Below are 22,064 nucleotides of genomic sequence, written 5' to 3' on the forward strand. Positions count from 1 at the left end.
ATATATCTCCAAAATAGTAACTGTACAGGAGAAGGAAAAAACCTTTTTAACTTTCAATGGAATTTAATGTACAAACCGGCTTCCAAAAAAGTTGGGACACTAAACAAATTGTGAATAAAAACTAAATGCAATGATGTGGAGATGGCACATGTCAATATTTTATTCGTAATAGAACATAGATGACAGATCAAAAGTTTAATCTGAGTAAATGTAACATTTTAAAGAAAAAATATGTTGATTCAAAATTTCACAGTGTCAACAAATCCCAAAATAGTTGGGACAAGTAGCAATAAGTGGCTGGAAAAAGGAAATTGAGCATATAACGAACAGCTGGAAGACCAATTAACACTAATTAGGTCAATTGACAACATGATTGGGTATAAAAAGAGCTTCTCAGAGTGTCAGTGTCTCTCTGAAGCCAAGATGGTAAGAGGATCACTAATTGCACCATTGTTGCGCAGAAAGATACCAGATATGGCAATACCAGATATGTGTTACCCAGCGTAAAATAGCAAAGACTTTTAAGTTATAATCATCAACTGTGCATAACATCATCAAAAGATTCAGAGAATCTGGAACAATTGCTGTGCGTAAGGGTCAAGGCCGTAAAACTCTACTGGATGCTCGTGATCTCCGGGCCCTTAAACGTCACTGCACCTCAAACAGGAATGCCACTGTCAAGGAAATAACAGAATGGGCTCAGGAATACTTCCAGAAAGCATTGTCAGTGAACACAATCCACTGTGCCATCCGTCGTTGCCAGCTGAAACTCTACAGTGCAAAGAGGAAGCCATTTCTAAGCAAGCTCCACAAGCTCAGATGTTTGCACAGGGCCAGGGGTCTTTTAAACTGGAGTGTGGCAAAATGGAAGACTGTTCTGTGGTCAGATGAGTCACGATTTAAAGTTCTTTATGGAACACTGGGATGCCATGTCATCAGGACCAGAGAGGACAAGGATAACCCAAGTTGTTATCAACGCTCCGTTCAGAAGCCTGCATCACTGATGGTATGGGGTTGCATGAGTGCTTGTGGCATGGGCAGCTTGCATGTCTGGAAAGGCACCATTAATGCAGAGAACTATGTTCAGGTTCTAGCACAACATATGCTCCCATCTAGACGTCATCTCTTTCAGAGAAGACCTTGCATTTTTCAGCAAGATAATGCCAGACCACATTTTGCAGCAATCACAACATCATGGCTACGTAAGAGAAGGATCCGGGTACTGAAATGGCCAGCCTGCAGTCCAGATCTTTCACCTATAGAGAACATTTGGCGCATCATAAAGGGGAAGTTGCGACAAAGAAGGCCCAAGACGATTGAACAGTTAGAGGCCTGTATTAGACATGAATGGGAGAGCATTCCTATTTTTAAACTTGAGAAACTGGTCTCCTCTGTCCCCAGACATCAGTTGAGTGTTGTAAGAAGGGGGGGATGCCACACAATTGTAAAAAATGGCCTTGTCCCAACTTTCCCTTAAAATGATACATTCTCTCAGTTTAAACTTTTGAGCTGTGATTTGTGTTCTATTCTGAATATAATATTAAATGTTGGCACCTCCACATCATTGCATTCCGTTTTTATTCACAATTTGTTTAGTGTCCCAACTTTTTTGGAATCCGGTTTGTAAAAAGACTTGATTCCAAGTAATTTTGGAGCATTTCTATTGGTCCATTCATCGTGAAATTTTCAAACATTGTGAAGAAAATATGCTGTGTTCAAATGACATAATAAATTAAACACCCACGAACATGGAGAGAAAAAAAGAAGATACATATGTTCCCTAGAGTGGCAGCAGCCAGACTCCAGGACAAATGCCAACATTATGGCTGTTTCGTAAGATGAAGAAGAACCAGTGAAGAAAACTGACTGCACATTTGCATACCTAATATACAATTTCTATATATTATTAGATTAGATTCAGCATTATTGTTATTGTGCAGAGTACAGGCACAGAGCCAATGAAATGCAGTTAGTGGAAAATGGTACATTCATTCATTAATTGACTGTAACCACTTATCCAATTCAGGGTTGCAGTGGGTCTGGAGCCTACCCAAAATCACTGGGCGCAAGGTGGGAACACACCCTGGAGGGGGCGCCAATCCTTCGCAGAGTGACACACACTCACAAACACACACCTATGGACACTTTCTGAGTTGCCTATAAACCTACCTACATATGTTTTTGGGCACCTGCAGGAAACCCGGACATGGGGAGAACACACCAAACTCCTCACAGACCAGATCCCTGGAGCTGTGTGACAACAACATTGCTGAAGTCTTAGGCACCTAAGATAAATATATATAAACATAACACAAAAAGTAACAAAATTTGTGTTTGGTAGATTATTTTTTTTGTTGTTGTAACAATGCTTCTTGGCAATAAATCTTATACTGTTGGAAAGCCTGTTAATTTCCCTTTTAAATGCTGCCACATTTGTAAGGAACATGCATTTGTGGGATGAGCAGTAGAGCTGAGAATGTGGGTTGTGCCCATGAAAAATTTGCCAAATTTGTGGCTGTTCATGCCAGAGTGACCAACACAGCCATGTTGTTATCGCTGACTTTAGACATAAGCTGGTTGAAGAATGAGATACCACAGCAGTGTTTGACCAGGCTGGTGACCAGCATGAGGAGGAGGTGCCAGGCTGTTGTGGCTGTATATGGTTCTTTCACATGCTACTGAGGCTCCTACTGAGGTTTGTTAAATGAATAAACTGTTAAATTGTCAATATGTCTTCAAACTTCAATCATCCAGTCCACCAAATGAGTCAATGGCAGAATAAGCTGTTTGGCATTGGCTGAGATTATTTGGCAAATTTTTCATGGCCACAACACAAATACTCAGCTCTACTGCTCATCCCACAAATGCATGTTCCTTACAAATGTGGCACCATTGAAAAGGGAAATTAACAGGCTTTCCAATGGTATAAGATTTATTGCCAAGAAGCATTGTTTTGTTACAGAAAAACAGAGAAATAATCTACCAAACACAAATCTCCTTACTTTTTGTGCTAAGTTTATTTAAACTAACGCCTTGTCAGTAAGTGTGGTGCTTGTATAAAATTATATATACAAATATACAAAAATTTATGAAGCAAATAAAAAATATAAGCCAATTTTTTTTCTATAAAATAGTAGGCGTGAGTGAGTTTGAAGAACAATGTTTTGTTAAGATTCTCCTTGATTGCATGAATTTTTTAAATCAACATCACATATTATATTAAATATTTATATATTAACCGGTAAAACTAGGATAATTATGGATTATAACCTCAAATAATATGGACTGCCACGAGGAGAGATTTGGAAAAAGTTAAACCAATACACAGAATATCACACTCACTGGAATAATGTTATTTGGTTTTATTTTAATGTTGGGCATAGTTTGTTTGTTTATTTTTAAGACACTGCTCAGCTTTTTAAATCTCATAATCTCTGGTGCCTAAGATTTTTGCACAGTACTGTATATATACATATGTATATAAATGGCAGTGCAATGGCAGTGCAAATATGAATAAAGTACATTAACAGTGCAGAAGAAAAAATGGTATAGTTAAAATGGCAATGGTATAGTTAAAGTGACAGTTCAGAATTCAGCAGGACCACGCCCTCAGGAAAGAATGCCTCCCAAATGGAAGGAGAGTGAAAACTCCATGGTTTGGATGAGAGGCATCCTTGATAATGTTTCTCACCCCGCCCAGGCAGTGTTTGTGATAAAGGTCCTGAATGGTGGGTAAATGGGTGCCAGTGATGCGCTGGGCAGCATTCACCACTCACTGGAGTACTGAGTTTTCAGCTGCAGAGCAGCTGGCGTTCCACAGAGAGATGCAGTTGATAAGTGTGCTCTCAGTGGTACAGCCGTAAAAGTTCGCCAGGATCTTGGGACACAAGTGAGCTTTCTTGAGACTCTGCAGCAAGTAAAGGCGCTATTGTGCCTTTTTGACCAGGATGGAAGAGGTCACAGACCAGCTGAGATCATTGGATGTGTGGATGCTGAGGAACTTGAAGCTAGACACCTGCGCTACTGCAGCTCCGTAAATGTAGATGGTGGGGAAGTGAGCATGGCTTCTAGTCCTCCTGAAGTCCATGATGATCTTCTTGGATTTCTAGGTGTTAAGCGCCATGTTGTTGTCGTGGCACCATGCAGCTACATGCTGCACCGCAGCCCTATAGGCCATCTTGCCATTAACTCTGATCAGGCCTATAACCATGGTGTCTTCTGCAAATTCGATTATGATATATAAGGTGTTTGGAACTGTAATCCACATTAAATGCAAATTAATGCAATTGCTGTCCCCTTTAAGGTGGAATAGAATATGAAGTAGAAAACTAACTTCAGCTTCATGAAACTACAGATGGTTCAAAGCACCAAAATTAAACAATGATGTTAATAATTGCTTTATAGCTGAATTAAGGTTAATGCCATTAACTCCTATGAAGTTGTGATTGTATTTGTTTGTGAGATCCAGTCTCAGTTTCGAGGTGCAGTGAGATATTTTTCAGGTTTTTTAAACAACAAGTCCAGCCGTAAAGTCAGCAGACCTTAGCTGAGGTTCCTCTGAACCCTCTGCTGTACAGAAACTTTCCTTCTGGTCAAAGACATCAGAGAGAAAGAAATATCAAACACCTGAAGACATTAGCACTACTGAGAAAAGAGACGAAAAACAGTAGTACAGTGGAGTTACAGGAGACTCCTATCGGAAATTCGTTTTATTACAAAGATACACCATGTTTCATTCATCTCTGATTACCACCTGAGTTTTATGAGCTAAAATTCTGTTGTTGGCATCATGCTAAATTGTAAGTTGTGTGGCCATTCTGTAGATCGTAACATGTCCATATAAGGAGTTGTGTGTGTGTGTATGATTATGTACATAGCACAAGGAAAAAGAGGTGGAGTATGTGAAAATGTAACAGGGCCTACACATTACTTTAATCCCACTTTAGATTTAGTTTTGACACTAGGGCTTAACATTGCAGTGGAGTATGGACCGAATACCAGATAACCAGATCGAAATGAAGAAATGAAAAGTTTTGAATTAAAACTTTTCCAATCTGAAGGGGACCTTTCGTCTGCGACCAAGTCACATTCCACAGGATTGTTTGTGCCCGCGGGGGTGAAAGACCCTGCAGCCCCACACACACGCACACACCCAATCTAAAACATCAAAGAACACTCTCAAGTAACACATGGCCGACACCCCTACCCTCTTCAGGAACTATCGAGATAACCGATTTTACAATGCTTCTAAGAGACAGGAACCTCAAACAAAAGGGGGGGTTATAATCCCGTTTATGACGAAGTGGCACCTCAATGTCTCTCGTTATCTCCCACGGGAATCAGCAGATGTTTAGAAGGGGTGACCTCGAGTTGAACCCCGTTGACTCATGTACACGACAACCTACACATGGACCAACAGCGACCCCAAATGGACACTGGCGAAACTACGCCTCGCTCGGGGTCGTCTAAACAGTAGCAGGAATGAAGTCAATTCTGATTAAATATGTATAAACAAATGTATTAATGTCACTTTCTGTACCCTCAGATGAATGTCTACCTTCTAATGAAATGACGTATACTGCTGATTGTTTCTATCATGAAAAGAAGTTCTGTCTCTGAATAGAGAAAAAGGATTAATGTTCTTTTCCAGCGTATCATCATGAATTGGACGTAAACAACGTACTCAAGATGGGATCTTATGTGGATGTTTGATACTAACAGTCCAGTGTACTCATTGTTATATGTTACTAACATGTATAAGAAATTTCGATACGCGAAATTTATATTCCTTCTGTGTGAATCACTGATTCAAACCCCATCCTACTCTCTCCCCCTTTGTGAGGGTCACGTGAGCCTGAACTTGCGTCCAATCAGGAAAGGACGCCTCCCGTTTGGGCGTGACCGCGCTAGCTTTGAAAAACACAGAGTTGGGACACAGATAGAGTTCAAAAGAAAGCGGAAAAGAGAGAACAGAAAAAGGAGCACAACAGAACAGAACAGAACTCAACACAAAGGAAGAAAGAACTGGACAAAGAAAGGAAGAACTCGACATCAGTTACGAGAGCTCGACAGCAGTTACGAGAGCTCGACAGAAGACGACAACAACAGCAAGAAAATCCGAGAAACTTTGAAACAACAAAGAGACGCTTTCTCCTTCCCGACGACAAGACAAAGAAAACCCTCAGAGACTTCATTAAAAGCTTACAAGAGACGTCTTGAATTAGCAAATAGTATGAAGTTTTAATAATGCGTCGAGTGATTTGAATATCTTCTTTTCTTTTAATCTTGTTTATGTTTTATTACCCATCGAAGTGTGATCTCACGAGTGATCAAAGTAGGCGAAACTTATTCGTGGCCAGAATAAGATATCAACCCCTTTGATTAGTCGATAGCAGATATATTAACGTTACAAGCTGATTTCTGAAGACATTACTCCTGGAAAACTGAACAACGAGACGAGCTAATACTCTGAAAAGCCGCTCCACTCCGGTGGAAAACTAGCCACGCCTGTGACTCTCCAAAGAGGGGAAATCTCGATTGACGCCGCTCCGCCTGAAGCCGAGAGCTTCTAACCCAACCGGAAGGAAATCTCCTTCACAAGCGGGCCTGTCTCTCACCACGTGGCTAGGTGAAACGGCAAACGAGTAAGCTAGCAAATTTCACACTTTTCCCGGAGCTGATGTCTAATTAAATCCCTTTATAATTTACCATTAATTAAGCCTTAGTTAGCAACAATTTAGTCACAAGCCAGCAGCGCCTAGCTCACCTTAAGGTCAAAACCGGCTTCCCCTGCAGTGATACCGTGAGATTACAAGGCTATGCTATGTTAATTAAATATCTTTGTTAATAAAACTTTCATTATTTGAAATAAGTGTGTGCAGTTTGCTCATTAATTCTCCTGAAAATACTGACGTACTCACTTAGCGGGATTATTATTCATTCTCAAACTAATTATTAATGTTTTAATTGCCTAAACCAATTATAAACTTTAATTAATATCATTAAGTCAAATATCAGAGATTAGAGGAGTTTGAATAAGGTCAACGCTATAAACATAAATTACAAATATATATATTAAATATATATTTACAAAGGTATCGTGACGTGTGATTAAAAACCTAACATACGCTACAACATAGTGTCACGCCTTCGTCCTGTCAGTCTGTTGTCCCCGCCATGTGCTTTATTTGCACATGGCTCTGTTTTGTTTATGTTCTAGTCTCCGTCTTTGTCCCGCCTCCTCGTCTGTCATCTGTTAACCCGTCCTTCTCGTTATCTGTCTCAGGTGCGTCTCGTCAGTGTCTTGTATTTAAGTCCCCTTCCTACACTTCCTGTTTGTTGGTCATTGTTCTATTGTTCTCATGTTCTCTCGTTCTTTGTCATGTCAGTCGTGGTATCCAGTCTGTCTCTGTAAGTTTCCACGTTGTCGTTTCACTTCCTGTCGTCTCGTTCTTTAGTCTGTCTGTCCCGTTTGCCCTGATTTGCTCCTCGTGTTCCGTTTAACCTGTTTGGCTCCCTGTTTGTTTTCGTTATGTTAAAGTCTCTTTGTTTTGTTGTTATCCTTCTTTATTAAATATACTGTGCTTTAGCGAGTGCGTCCGCCTCCGTCAGTCCGCCCCACGATCCTGACAGAATGACCAACCGCCAGGACGCAGCTAGCACAGACAGTTACTTTCGGAGACTAGGAGAAGTCCAAGCGTCCATAATTCGTGCAATGGTAGCCTCTAGGACTTCAGAAGAGCCGAATTATGGACAGAAGGACTGCTACAGCGGGAGTTGCCGGCTCCAGCTCCTGCCTGGCGCTATTCCGATTCCTAAACCTGAGGAGTCGACTCGTGAATCGAGTAGTTGCGCCAGCGGGAGTCGAAGGAGCCGGCGGAAGAAGCGTGCTGGAGTTCCCCCCTCGACGGTGGATTACCCCCTTAGGTCCGGGGAAATTTTTGGGGGGGCGTTAAGGATAGGGGCTGTTAGCCTCCAACGTCGTGACGACGGAGTTGGGGCTAACAGAGGCGCACCTCTGAGGGATTTAATGGGTGCGCCTGTGAAACCCCCTAAACCCTTTACAGCTCCAGCGCGAGCCCGGCGAGCAGCACGAACTCCTGTCTTCGTTAACGCGGCGCCTCCTGCCGCGCCTGTCCTCGAGAGCGCGGCACCTCCAGCCGCGCCTATCTTCGTGAGCGCGGCGCGCGCCTCTCCTGTCTTCGTGAGCGCGAAGCGCGCCTCTCCTGTCTTCGTGGACGACGTCGCAGATTCCTCTGCCTCCGTGGACGTCGTCGCACGTTCCCCAGTCTCCGTGGACGACGGCGCAGACTCCTCTGCCTCCGTGGACGTCGTCGCACGTTCCCCAGTCTCCGTGGAAGACGGCGCAGACTCCTCTGCCTCCGTGGTCGTCGTCGCACGTTCCCCAGTCTCCGTGGACGACGGCGCAGATTCCTCTGCCTCCGTGGACGTCGTCGCACGTTCTCCAGTCTCCGTGGACGACGGCGCAGATTCCTCTGCCTCCGTGGACGTCGCTGCAGGGCTTCCTGTCTCGGTGATGGCGGCACCCGCCACTCCTGTGTCCGTGATGGCGGCACCCGCCGCTCCTGTGTCCGTGATGGCGGCACCCGCCGCTCCTGTCCCCGTGACTGTGGCTACGGCCTCTCCTGTCCCCGTGACTGTGGCTACGGCCTCTCCTGTCCCCGTGACTGTGGCTACGGCCTCTCCTGTCCCCGTGACTGTGGCTACGGCCTCTCCTGTCCCTGTGACTGTGGCTACGGCCGCTCCTGTCCATGTCCGAAGGTCGGCCCGAAAGACTTCGGGGCCGATCCCCAGAACTGTGCCCAGGCTGGTTCCTCAGACTGCCCCACAGACATTAGCCAGTCCTGGGCACCCCCCTGTTATATTGGTTCCCCTGTCTGTCCCTGTCTTGGTTCCTGTTTCTGTCCTTGTTCCTGTGCCCGTGTCAGCCTTTGTCTCTGTCCCTGTCCCGGTCACTGTGTTTGTGTCGGTCCCTGTAAATGTTCTTGTACCAGTTCCCCTGTCAAGTCCTGTCCAGTACCCTGTCAGCCCTGTTCAGTCTCTGGTTCAACCCCCTATCTTGTCTCATGTGCAGTCCCCTGTTAGTCATGTCCAATCTCCGTATCCGTCCAATGTCCAGTCACCCGTCTTGTCTCCGGTCCAGTCTCTGTTTCAAACCCCTGTCCAGTCTCAAGTCCCGTCTCCTCTCCAGTCTCCGTTTCAACCCCTTGTTCAGTCACCGTTTCAACCCTCTGTCCTGTCTCATGTCCAGTCCCCGTATCCGTCCAGCGTTCAGTCCCCTGTCTTGTCTCCAGTCCAGTCTCTCTTTCAATCCCCTGTCCAGTCTCCAGTCCCGTCTCCGTTTCAGTCTAGTGTCATGTCACCTGTCCTGTCGTCTGTCCAGTCACGTACCCCTGTCCAGTCTAACGTTCCTATCCTGTCCAGTGTCTTGTCACCAGTCTTTGCTCCCGTCCAGTCCCAGCACCAAGTCCTGTCACCTGTCTCGTCTTCTGTCCAGTCCCTGTTTCCATCCAATGTCAAAAACTCTGTCAAGTCTCATGTGTCCACTCCCGTCATGTCCAGTCCATTCCAGTCTTTTGTTACCTCCCTTTGTCAATCACCTGTCATGTCCCATGTCCCGTCTCGTATATTCGGTTCTGTTGTGTCCCCAGCTCCAGTGTCTGTTCCCGTATTGTCCTGAGTCCTGTCTCCCGTTGGTTTGTTGTCCTGTCTTGTTTTCCGTGCCCTCTCCTGTGCCAGCTCCTGGGGGGTTTAGGAGTACGCGCCCGGGAGTTGCGCGTTCTTGGGGGGGGCATCTGTCACGCCTTCGTCCTGTCAGTCTGTTGTCCCCGCCATGTGCTTTATTTGCACATGGCTCTGTTTTGTTTATGTTCTAGTCTCCGCCTTTGTCCCGCCTCCTCGTCTGTCATCTGTTAACCCGTCCTTCTCGTTATCTGTCTCAGGTGCGTCTCGTCAGTGTCTTGTATTTAAGTCCCCTTCCTACACTTCCTGTTTGTTGGTCATTGTTCTATTGTTCTCATGTTCTCTCGTTCTTTGTCATGTCAGTCGTGTTATCCGGTCTGTCTCTGTAAGTTTCCACGTTGTCGTTTCATTTCCTGTCGTCTCGTTCTTTAGTCTGTCTGTCCCGTTTGCCCTGATTTGCTCCTCGTGTTCCGTTTAACCTGTTTGGCTCCCTGTTTGTTTTCGTTATGTTAAAGTCTCTTTGTTTTGTTGTTATCCTTCTTTATTAAATATACTGTGCTTTAGCGAGTGCGTCCGCCTCCGTCAGTCCGCCCCACGATCCTGACACATAGACAAACTTAATATCTTACAGCAAACCTCAGCAATCTCCAACAATTAGCTAATTTCATATGAGCTACGTCTTAGCAATAATATATGTACATCCCCTCAATATACTACAAAGCATTCAATAAAATCATCTACCACCCTACAATTTATAGAAAACCTACCAGGACTATCAACCACAGTTCCCACTCCATCAGACCCAATGGAGCTAGATGCACTAACTGACTACTAAGAAAATACCTGTCAATCTACTTTAGAAAATGTGGTGCAACTTAAAAGAAAAAGTTTTAAAAAAAGAAAAAGCTCCACCCATGTTATAATGATAAAACCCATACCTTAAAATAAACAACATAGAAACTAGAGTGGAAATAGTGATTAACCAAGCTGGAAGTGTTCCACTCTGCCTGGAAGAACAGCCTTATAGTATAGAAATGCTCTCACTATAGCTCTCTCAACATATCTGGCCTCGCTGAGATACAATAATAAATATAATCCTAGAGTGTTTATAATCCTGTTTAGTGTGTTTTCCAGAACTACAAAAAAAACTCTCACCAGTTACGTTTTTATGGATTTTTTTTAATATAAAATCGAGAATATTAGACAACAAACTCAACCCACAGTATTTAATCCGACCTGGTTATTCCAATCTGGATTCAGGCCACATCATAGTACAGAGACAGCTCTAGTCAAGATAACAAATGATCATCTTCTTGCCTCTGATCAAAGCCACATATCCCTGTTGATGCTACGGGGGTCCAGAACCTACCTGGAATCATTGGGGGCAAGGCGGGAATACACCCCGGAGGGGGCGCCAGTCCTTCACAGGGCAACACAGACACACACACACATTCACTCACACACTCACACCTACGGACACTTTTGAGTCGCCAATCCACCTACCAACGTGTGTTTTTTGGACTGTGGGAGGAAACCGGAGCACCCGGAGGAAACCCACGCAGACACAGGGAGAACACGGCAAGAAATAAATTATCAGATTTAATTTTAAATCTTGCTGACTTTCCAGTTAAACCTGGTTCAGCAACAAAAATTCTTGCCGTCATAATTGACCCAGATTTGTCATTCAATCAACACATAGGCAGTATCACTATGACAGCTTTTTTACATCTTCACAACATCACCAAGATAAGAAATGCTTTATTCCTGCAGGACGCAGAAACATTAGTACATGACTTCATTACTTAATGGCTTCCCTATTGTAACGCACTACTGTCAGGATGCACAAGCAGAAATTTAAGTAAACTTCAACTAGTTCAAAATGCTGCAGCCAGGGTCCTCACTAAAGCTAGAAAATTTGAAGATATCAGTCCAGTTTTATCATCACTTCATTGGCTGCCTGTTAAATTCTGCATCAATTACAAAATTCTGTTATTAACCTATAAAGCCCTACATGGGCTCGCTCTTGAATACCTTCAAGATATTATTTCCTATTATGAACCTCCACGATTACTTTGATCACAGAGGGCCTTAGAAGGCCTCAGCTGGGGGAAGCGCTTTTTCTTATAAAGCACCCCAACTCTGGAATGATCTTCCAGAAAATGTTTGGCACTCAGACAGAGTCACAATCTTCAAATCTAGGCTAAAAACTCATTTGTTTAGTTTAGGCTTTGGTAGTTAATGCTTCCCCATAGATAAAGGCAGCAGATCCAGGGGGCTATGGACACAGGGAATTACAGTAAACTGAGACGCTGGTGCTGTCGTCCCGCCACTTCACGCTATCACTCAGGTTTGTTGACGGTGGAGCGGAGGGATGCCAGTGTTTCAGGATGCTCCCGCATCTGTGTGTCCTTCTGGTTCTCTCCTTTTAGTTAAAGCTGTGATTGTCAGATCTGCCGGAGTCACTAGCCACACTCTTTACATTCACCCAAACAGATCAAAACGAATTCATCCCTTTACCTTTTTTTGAGTAAATGACCGCTACCTGTCCAGCTGGACACTGATGGATGACTGTCGAACTCCACACTCCAGCCATCACCAACTGCCTTGGAGCTATCCACCCTACACTGAAGACTCCTAACTATTACTACCAACAGATTGACCAGAGGAGGATAGGTCCCTCGTTGTGAGACTTGGTTCCTCCCAAGGATTCTTCCTCAGCTCTGAGGGAGTTTGTCCTTGCCACTGCCACCCTTGGCTTGCTTACCTGTTGGATTTTTACATTCTTTACATTTTTACATTTCCTGTCAAAACTTTGTCTTACCGGAATTCTGTGAAGTTGCTTTGTTGCAACATCAGTTGTAAAAAGTGCTATACAAATCAATTTGATTTGAAATTTGATTTGATTTAAAAACTCACACCAGAGCCTCAGCTCCTTATATGGGTATCCTGCTCAGACCAAGAACTCCTTATATGGACACGACTCCCGCTGCAGAACAAGGACACAGCTTCAGGGGTCTGTTCAGTCTACAGCAGTTTAGCCTGATGCCAGCAGCAGAATTTTGGCCCGATGTGGAGTGTAAAACTTGGTTTCCACAGACTGATCAGTGATTAGTGCTGAATTCTTAGTGCCAGTTTAGCCGGTAGCCTGACTGCTCTGCTTCTGCCAGCTCGGCTAGCTTAGCGCAAGCTAACATGCTGGGCCTCTGTATCTGTCATCATCCATCAGTGCTAATCAAGCTCAGCACCATCTGCCTGCCCCAGTGTGAGATCAGGATCAGCCCACACACACACACACACACACACACCAGTATGACAGGCTTCATGTTTATTTAGTACACACTCTCTTGAAACTTGCCAGATTAGAGATAGGAAATATTGCATATTGAAGTGTTTTGATTGGATCCCCAACACACCCCAATACACCTCCCCCAGCAAATGCACACACACTCTGGTGAACCGGAGACAAGTTAAAGGATCACTGATGGTCCTCCAGATGTCTCTCATATCCACATCCCCACCAACCTCAACAAGTAGGTTTGTAACTAGATCATAAACATTATGAACATTACTTCTGGCTGATCAGTTTATCTCAGAGATACTGACCTTTCTGCAGTCTTTATCTGCCGTGGAGCTGTTGACGATCTTGTACTGATTCAAATCAATTATCTCCTTCATCTCGTAATTATCTCCTCGACGTTTACAAACAATCACAGCCACATCAAAGAGAAAAATGTGCCTAAACAGTCAATGAAGTGAAATTATATTATTATTTTATTTATTCAAGTTTAAAAATGTTTAAAAAATAAAAAAGAACATGCCTTTTGATCAGGGGCATATATTTCATATACCAACAGTATTTAAAAAAGTAAAGATATTAAAGATTTTAACATCAAAATATAAATGAATGTAAAAGCATGTTAAATATATATTCTGGTTTTTGAATGTGTTTAATATTATTTTAATTAAATTAATTAAATTAATTTTGTTGTTATTGTATTGTTTTCAGAGATGTTTCTACCTGTCCTGTCTGCGCTTGTCCAGGTTCGAGGTCAGTCGAACTTCTCCATCACCTTTTGGACGTCCATATATTAACAGAGACTGATTCTGTACAGGAGGGAGCAGGAACGGGCGACGGGGAGAAACAGGGAGGAAGAGGCACAGAGGGACGGGAAGAGAAAGGAAGGGACAGGGACAGGGGGACGGGGAGAAACAGGGAAGGGCGAGACCGGGGTCACGGGGAGAGACAGAGAGGGAGAGGGACAAAGGGACGGGGAGGGACAGGGAGAGACATGGAGGGGGAGGGGGGACAGGGGACAGGGATGGGGAGGGCACATTTATGAAACATAGCCTAGAAATGTATCCTTCAAAATGTGGTTTGAGTTTGTGTAGAAACGCATAGTAGAAATTAATATTTTCAGAAAACATAACTCTTTTTTTTCTACACCTGAAAAACTCCTGAAAACAATGAAAAGCAGATTAAAATCTATATAAACTTTATAAACGTTGTTATACCCTCCACTGGTTGTCTTCCTGCTACAGAGATGGTTAGCTTAGTAGAGGCTAGCTGTGTGTGGGCTAAAGCTAATAACTTGTTTATGATTATAAAGTAAAAACACATAATTAATACTTCAATTTTTAGAGATATTATGTCTGATAATATGCTGCTTTACAGCAGAGTTTAGGGTTTGCTTGGTTTACGTAAGGTGAAATCTTTAGAGGGAATTAACCACAAACAAACATTAAAAATAAAAAGTGATTCTCCATTCTGGTAAAGATACAGTGGAGGGTAAACACACATAAATAATTTGAGATTAAAAGAAAAAAATGGATAAATAATTATACCTAAGTATACCTACAGGGTCACCATGCGTCCATGTGTCCATGCTATAGTTCTGCTTTAATTTCTTGAATATATGTATTATTCTCTTCAGTGTATATTTTTACTGTCTGATTTCTATATTTTGCCAAATTGAAAAAATACTGATGACATAAATATAATTCAGTGCACATATCTGCTTTAGAATAACAACCCTCTTTTATTGTGTGTGGTATTAACAGAAACCTCAGCCTGATATCACAGCACAAACCCAGAGAGCTGTGCGAATCTACTTGTTTTTTGCTCTTTTATTCTGTGTGTTCTGGGACTCACCAGATTCTCGATGGATCTCTGATACTGATCGATCTCACGCAGAGTTTCATTATCCCGCTTCACTTCGTTCACATACTGAGCTAAATCCTGATAAACAAAAACAAAATGTAATTCTAAACCAAAACAGAAATATACACAAACTGTGCATGCCATGTAACAAAGTGTCCACTGTACAGACCGTGTGTATAATGACAATGTGTGGTAAAAATTAATACATTCTATTATAAATAAGGTTATTTTACACATAAGTAAATTCAAGACAAGGCAAGGGCTTTTGTATTTATATGGCACATTTAAAAGTGTGGATCAAAGTACTTCACAATAAGAAAGAATGACATGTTAATGTTAAAAAAATACAATAATATTGTCACACATTCTGCCCTGTTTTTTTTTTTTTTCATTGTCTGTCATGTGCTCTTTCAGCACATGGCTCTGTTTTTGGTTTTGTTCTTGACTCCTCCCTTGTCTCCTGCTTGGCCCCACCTTGTCATTTGTGTTTCCACTTGGGCCTCCTGTTTGCTCTCGTTATCTCTTTCAAGGTGTCTGTGCTCCTTGAATACATTGCCTTTGTTTTCAGTGTTCCTTTGTCTGGTCTTGATTGTGCATGTATGAATTGTTTCACTCCACATCAGTTCACAGTTGTTTTCTGTTTAGTTTTGTTCAGTTGTGTTTCATGCATTCTAGTTTGTGTTTCCAGTGTCTTGCACGTGTTTATTTTCAGATTATGTGCTGTTCTTGGTTTTGATATTGTAAATAATATATTACTTGCGAGTGCACCCACCTCCTCATCCATTGTCCAGCCATGAAAAACACCAAATAAAGAATCTTAAAAACTAAAAAAAGGGGACTCTTGTGAGTCCCTCTGATTTTTTTATAAAATTTAGAGTGAAACATCAGACTCACTCTCATAGCGTCCAGCGCTGTTCGTAGGTTATTCTTCTCGGACGAATCCTGAGTGTGTTTGACCAACTCCTGAACAAAACAAATAACCTACAGTTAATAATTAAATTTAGATACATTTTAGATTTAGTTGTTTAGGTAAACAAACAAGTTGTCATATTAACCTCCAGTCGTGTTCACCTCCCACCCCTTACTTTAGTGTTCGTGGACAAAATTGACCGGTCTGTTTTAGCACAAAAAACATTTTTCACCACCAAATTTTTATTCAACTTTCTTTTTAGCTGTGATGTGAACAATGTCTCAAAGTAGTGTTTAACATGAATTTATAGAATTAGACATAACATAACTGCAGTGAATAAACAAATAGGCACTGAAAATGTATTACAAAATGAACATGTAATGTGGTGGCGCAGCAGGTAGTGTCACAGTTCCAGGGGCCAGGTGATTGTCTGTGAGGAGTTGATGTGTTCTCCCTGTATCCGTGTGGATTTCCTCCGGGTGCTCCAGTTTTGCTCCAAAAACACGCTCCCATGCTCCAAAAACACACGTTGGTAAGTGAATTGATGACTCAAAAGTGTCTGTAGGTGTGAGTTAATGTGTGTTTGTTGCCCTGTGAAGGACTGGTGCTCCCTCCAGGGTGTGCTCCTGCCTTGCACCCAATGATTTCAGGTTGGCTCCGGACCCACCACGACCCTGAACTATATAAGTGTTACAGTCTACATAAGTGTTCTCTCTAGGGGCACAGAGCTCACAGCACTTCCTATTCTGACCATGTCCTTGCTGGGGGAGAGCAACCAGTGCAGCGGCTGGGGCTGGGGCTGCTAACCAGACACTCCTAACCAGACTGGCAGAGGCTGGTGTGTGGGGAATGTGCTGGTGCCGTTGAATAAGAGGAGTCACCAAAGCTTTTCCGAGCTCTGCTAGGAACCTCTTGAAACTCTTCCCCTGATGCCAGGTTTGGTCGATGGCTGCCCACACCACATATGCATTGAAAGCAGACACATCAAGGATGTTGTGGAACATTGCCACAGGACAGGTCTTCCACTTCTGAGACATCCTACTCTATCTCTGGTTCAATTTCAGTGCCCTCTTCATCATGTCCAAAAACCTGGACCAGAACCTCTTGGACAGATAACTGCTTGGTCAGTCACCTACTCATTGTGCTCAGAGTAAAAGGAGTAAATCAGTCAGATTTGTCCCAAACACAACAGGAGGGTTAAAGGTGCAATCAGTCATTGTACAATAAAAAACTGAAAGTATTATATATAAAAGTGAACATTTGTTCTTTTTAAACTGCAGTGATGAATTAAAGTATGTATAAACTGAGGTAAGTGTGTTCCTCTCTTAACTGCATTGAGTCTTTGCACTAGATGTTGGAACATAGCTGTAAGGATCTGATGGTGTTTAGCCTCATAATCATTAGTGAGGGTCAGGGGCTGGTGTTGGTGATTAATTCTGAATCACACACCACTCCAACTCATCTCAGAGGAACTGGATGGAGCTCCATCTCTGCAGAGATGCTTCATCTTCGTATCTGGCTGACTCTTGACATTGGGTGAGCTTAGGCTCATGTGCAGCTGCTCTAGATTTTTCCATCTCTTTTAATGCTTGTCAAGAGATTAAATAGATTATTTTGGCTGAGGTCTGTCTTTAGAGCGCAGCTGTCCATTTATTGTTCTTTAAAAAGAGCACACCACTGTTCTGTCGGAGCATCAGGAAATAGGGAATTTGGGGAAAGACAGATGGGAGGAATAAAGGCTGTCAGAACAGAGAGAAAGAAACGACAGAATGAGTGAAAGACAGGCCAAGTTTCCAAGTTTCTCCCTTGTCTCCATGGCCACATTCACTGCAGAGGAGCGAGGGGCAGAACCTGTGGGTTTTAGTAGTTTGCGCTCAGTTCTCCACTTCTCTAATCGTGTTTTCTCTGTTTTTACACAGTGCTCTAATTTCTCTGCGCTCATTGTGTGGGTTTGGTTGCGTTTTACCTCGTCTTTGCACTCTCACCTAAACGCAAGTCCAGCGCTCTGACTGGACAGACTCAGATGAGGGGGCAGGGTAATATTGCACTTGATGTCAGAAGTGGAACAGAATCAGAACGGCACGTTTTATCCTGTATTTTCTGACATAGGCAGCACACAGAAAACTGGTTGACTCCAGACTCACACTGGAACTGTGTTCTCTGGAGCGGTGGAGTTCTTCTTGGATGAGTTGGAGTGGTGAGTGTGATCCAGAACTAATCACCAACACAAGCCCCTCACCCTCACAGATGATTATGTCCCATCAGATCCTCACAGCAATGTTCCCAAGTCTATGTATAGCCTTCCTCCTGATGAAACACCTGGTTAAATATCTTCATTGTAACAGCCAAAGTTTATTAAACATAATATAAATACAGTAATTGCTAACTGGGGAATAATTGAATATATCATATGCAGTGTGTGTGTGTGGCCGGCTGTGTGTCCTTGCTGGTGATGGATTGCTGGTCTAATGTAAAACAGGAGCCAAAGGAGATTACCTGTCACTAAATAACGCCACATAAGGAGAGCTGAGATTTAGGGCTGTGTCCTTGGCACGGTGCCAGCAAACACACTGTTTACATACACACACACACACACACACACACACACATACACACACACACACTCATCTGTTTCTGACGGCTACATCACCATAAACATCACAGAGAAGCTGCAGCTCTGAATCCCGAGGTTGGAGATCCAGTTCTCCCAAATAAATCACAACACAGAATCTCCCAGACGCTTTATTAGAAACACCAGCTTTACAGATTTCTAATAAACTGGGTGGTGTTTCAGATAAATTGGTTGTTGCTTTCTAATAATTGTGAATTTCCCCCCGCCATGGGACTAATAAATGAATCTATTTTTTCCCATCAATCTATGTATGGCCATGTTTTCAGAAACACTTCTTTTCTAGTTTAATAATTGGCCAGTTTATTATCATTTTCTAATAAACTCATTAATAAATCATTTTACAGAATATATATATATTTGTAAGTAATGTAGTGTATTCTGGTATTCCACTTCTGAGCTCACATACATCCCTGTGTGGTACTGGTTGCCAGATCTTTGAGAAAGGGACAAAGCCAGTGACAATAAAGATGCCGATAATGACTCTGTCACAAAGTTGGCAGCAGAGACGAACAATTTTAAACGAGCAGAGTGATGGAGCTGTGTGTGTGTGTGTGTGTGTGTGTGTGTGTGTGTGTGTGTGTGTGTGTGTGTGTATTTATCTCTGTGTGGAGACTAAATATGTTTACAAGTATCGAGCATTTATGGAGCATTTGCATGCCACATCTGGAATACACTCACACACACATCACAGCCTATTTAAACATCTGTAAATATGTTAGTGTGTTGATATTAATCACTCTTACCCAATGTGCCTAAGATGAAGAAAACCTGATTAACTGTTACTATGTGGACGTTTGAACACATGCTCTTAATTATTTACTGTTTTTTTTTTTTTTTGTGGGCTGTGTTTGCACTCACCAGAAACTGTATAATTAAAGATAAACACTTCTTCTGCCTCTAAAAACATGTGGTTTATGTTCATCTCTGAGAAGAGTAAACATCTCTGATTTAAAGAAGTAAAATAACCAGCTGGATTAAAAGACACCAACACCCAACACAGAGTGTTGTGTAAAAATACAGATGTGTTTTCCTTTGTAAATATATAAATATACTGGATTCAAAAATACACTAATCAATCTCAACAGAGGGAGCCCATTTTCACTCAGAAGCTGTTTCCTGTGACAGAAAACACAGGCTGTGTCGCCCTCTGGTGGTCAACAATAGTAAACACGGACACTGCCTATTTACAGCATTCATGACAATCAGCTAAAACGTACAAATGTGTGTGTGTGTGTGTGTGTGTGTGTGTGTGTGTGTGTGTGTGTGTGTGTGTGTATACCTGCAGTAGTAGAGGATATTTCAGAACCCTCTGCATAGGAACCACCAGCAGATCTCTCAGAGTGAACTTCCCATTATTGGCTCTTTTGGAGCATTCCTAAAACACACACACACACACACACACTGGGTTGTGTTCTGCTGGACTTTGATGGGTATTTGATTTGACTGATTTTGCAAGCTTTTTGGACTTTTTTTCTTGGATTCATTTGAGCTTTGATGGGTTCTGTAGAATCTGGACTGTTTTCCTGTGTTGTTGGGTTTTCGTGGGTTAAGTAGGATTTGGATTGGTTCCTGTGTTGTTGAGTTTCCATGGGTTCTGTAGAATCTAGACTGGTATTGTTGGGTTTTGGAAGAGTTTTGATTCTCATTGTTTGGTTAGATTTATTTGTGTGTTATGCCAGATTTCTGATTGAGCTTGCTTGGTATTTCTGGTTCTGCTGGGTTTTGTGGGGGTGTTGCTGGGGTGTGTGTATTTGGTTCTGTTGGTTCTACCTCTAATTTCAGCCGGACGTCCTCTTTCTGTTTGGACAGTATGTCCAGGAAAGCGATGGCAGTCTCCACACGACTGCAATAGATTCCATATATCAGAAGTCTACAGCACGTGCACACACACACACACACACACACACACACACGCACACACACATATTACACAGCATCAGTAAAGTTCTGGAGACTGACTATAACATTATAATCACAACAGTGTGGCCCTCAGATCCTTACATTGACTATTTCTCCTTCAACATCAACTTCAAGAACTGACCTTTCACTCAGCTGATATACAGCTCACCCTCAACAGGGGGCGCTGAACAGATCATCAGTGTTACTTCACATGTCCATGATTTTAATCTAGTGGTTGGTCTGTGTATACTTTAAGAAATGTGTTTTTTTTTTTGACAGAGCAAGCTTACCTGTCCTTGTAGACTGTGAAGATGTGGTGGAGATTTAACGCATTTTTAAACTTGATCGAGTCCTGAATGTCCACCATGAGGTTTTTATGAACTGTAACCAGATCCTGTAGAAAGAGGTTTGACATTTAATCTTTAATCACTCATAAACATGTAAATATAATAAATCTCTGGATTATTTTTACTATAATTTGTTTTCGCTCACAGGGATGTTAATAAAGACTTTCTCTACATCGGCTGCAGACATGAACTTCTTCAGAGGAATCAGGAAAAACTACAAAACATTGGAGAAAATCCTATGTAAACATATAATAAATACTCCAGACACTCAAACACTCCAGAAATATATAAAAATATTATGAATATAAATATAATATAAATAAACACTGTCAAAAAATTATGTGGTTATAAAACAGGACAGACTGCAGACTTTATTTAAATTTAAACTACTTTATTTAAATTAAAACTACACACTTGTCTAGAAATTAAAGGTGAATTGAGTCACTTTAGAACTCCTCTAATATATTTTCTAACGTGATATTTATGTAAATGACATGATATTTTCTAATAAAAAAAGCTGAATACACACAAAATATCTGTGATTTGTCATAAATAAATTAAAAGGTTTATTTCTTACTCTCTCTATTGAGTCCAGGGTCTCTGTGTATTTCTCTTCCGTTTGTGTAATCTCAGACAAACAGCAGCTCCTAACGTCTACTTCAGCTTGTTTCTGCTGATACATACACACACACACACACACACACAAATAAATAATCCTCACTCATGATTGCAGTTGGTCTTCAACGGGAGTTTAAGTGTCTAAGGTTGAAGTGACTGTGAACACACTATTTTTAATGTTTTGATAAAATAAATAATGTGTTTGTGTGCATATGAGTTTGTGAGCGTGTGTGTGTGTGTGTGTGTGTGTATACCGTGTGGGCTCCTGTATCTGTCCTCATCAAATCTTCATAAATCTCTCCGCCTTCAACATCACCATAAACAGGATCATACACATCCTCCAGCACCTGCTCACTGAAACACACACACACACACACACACACACACACACACACAAGCTTATATGGTTTCATTCAAATGTAATAGACATAATACAGTTATTATATTACAGGTTTGCACCCAACTAAATATATTTTACACTCACTCTATGAGGTCAGCCAGGTGGATGTAGATATCCTCGTTGTCCACGGTTTCCTCTGTAGGGAACGGCCTGAAGACAACAGAGAAATACAGGTAATCCACTTAAATTAGATATAAGTATTAAACTTATTATAAAGTCCTTCCAGTTTAGTTATATTATATATAATATTATATTAATTCATTCATTATCTGTAACCGCTTATCCAGTTCAGGGTCGCGGTGGGTCCAGAGCCTACTTGGAATCATTGGGCGCAAGGGGGGAATACACCCTGGAGGGGGCGCCAGTCCTTCACAGGACTACACAGACCCACACACACA

General features: G+C 42.2%; 1 protein-coding gene across 4 annotated transcripts in view; it reads right to left on the reverse strand.

The window, feature by feature from the left end:
• Positions 1–22,064, reverse strand: part of LOC136675599 (guanine nucleotide exchange factor VAV3-like) — a 52,134-nt gene that overhangs the window by 18,473 nt on the left and 11,597 nt on the right. For 2 of the 4 annotated variants that reach the window (XM_066652237.1, XM_066652234.1), the window contains exons 4-14: positions 21,751–21,816; positions 21,521–21,620; positions 21,226–21,318; positions 20,794–20,862; positions 20,592–20,695; positions 20,173–20,272; positions 19,682–19,777; positions 15,755–15,823; positions 14,852–14,938; positions 13,721–13,806; positions 13,306–13,438 (exon numbers count right to left, since the gene is read on the reverse strand). In XM_066652237.1, coding sequence (XP_066508334.1) covers positions 13,306–13,438; positions 13,721–13,806; positions 14,852–14,938; positions 15,755–15,823; positions 19,682–19,777; positions 20,173–20,272; positions 20,592–20,695; positions 20,794–20,862; positions 21,226–21,318; positions 21,521–21,620; positions 21,751–21,816 — 1,003 coding nt within the window. Of the gene's footprint in view, positions 1–13,305; positions 13,439–13,720; positions 13,807–14,851; positions 14,939–15,754; positions 15,824–19,681; positions 19,778–20,172; positions 20,273–20,591; positions 20,696–20,793; positions 20,863–21,225; positions 21,322–21,520; positions 21,621–21,750; positions 21,817–22,064 lie in introns of all 4 variants that reach the window. The other 2 variants (XM_066652236.1, XM_066652233.1) reach the window with 1 other exon arrangement.

Source organism: Hoplias malabaricus, chromosome X1 (assembly GCF_029633855.1).
Source record: "Hoplias malabaricus isolate fHopMal1 chromosome X1, fHopMal1.hap1, whole genome shotgun sequence".
Classification (NCBI taxonomy): domain Eukaryota; kingdom Metazoa; phylum Chordata; class Actinopteri; order Characiformes; family Erythrinidae; genus Hoplias; species Hoplias malabaricus.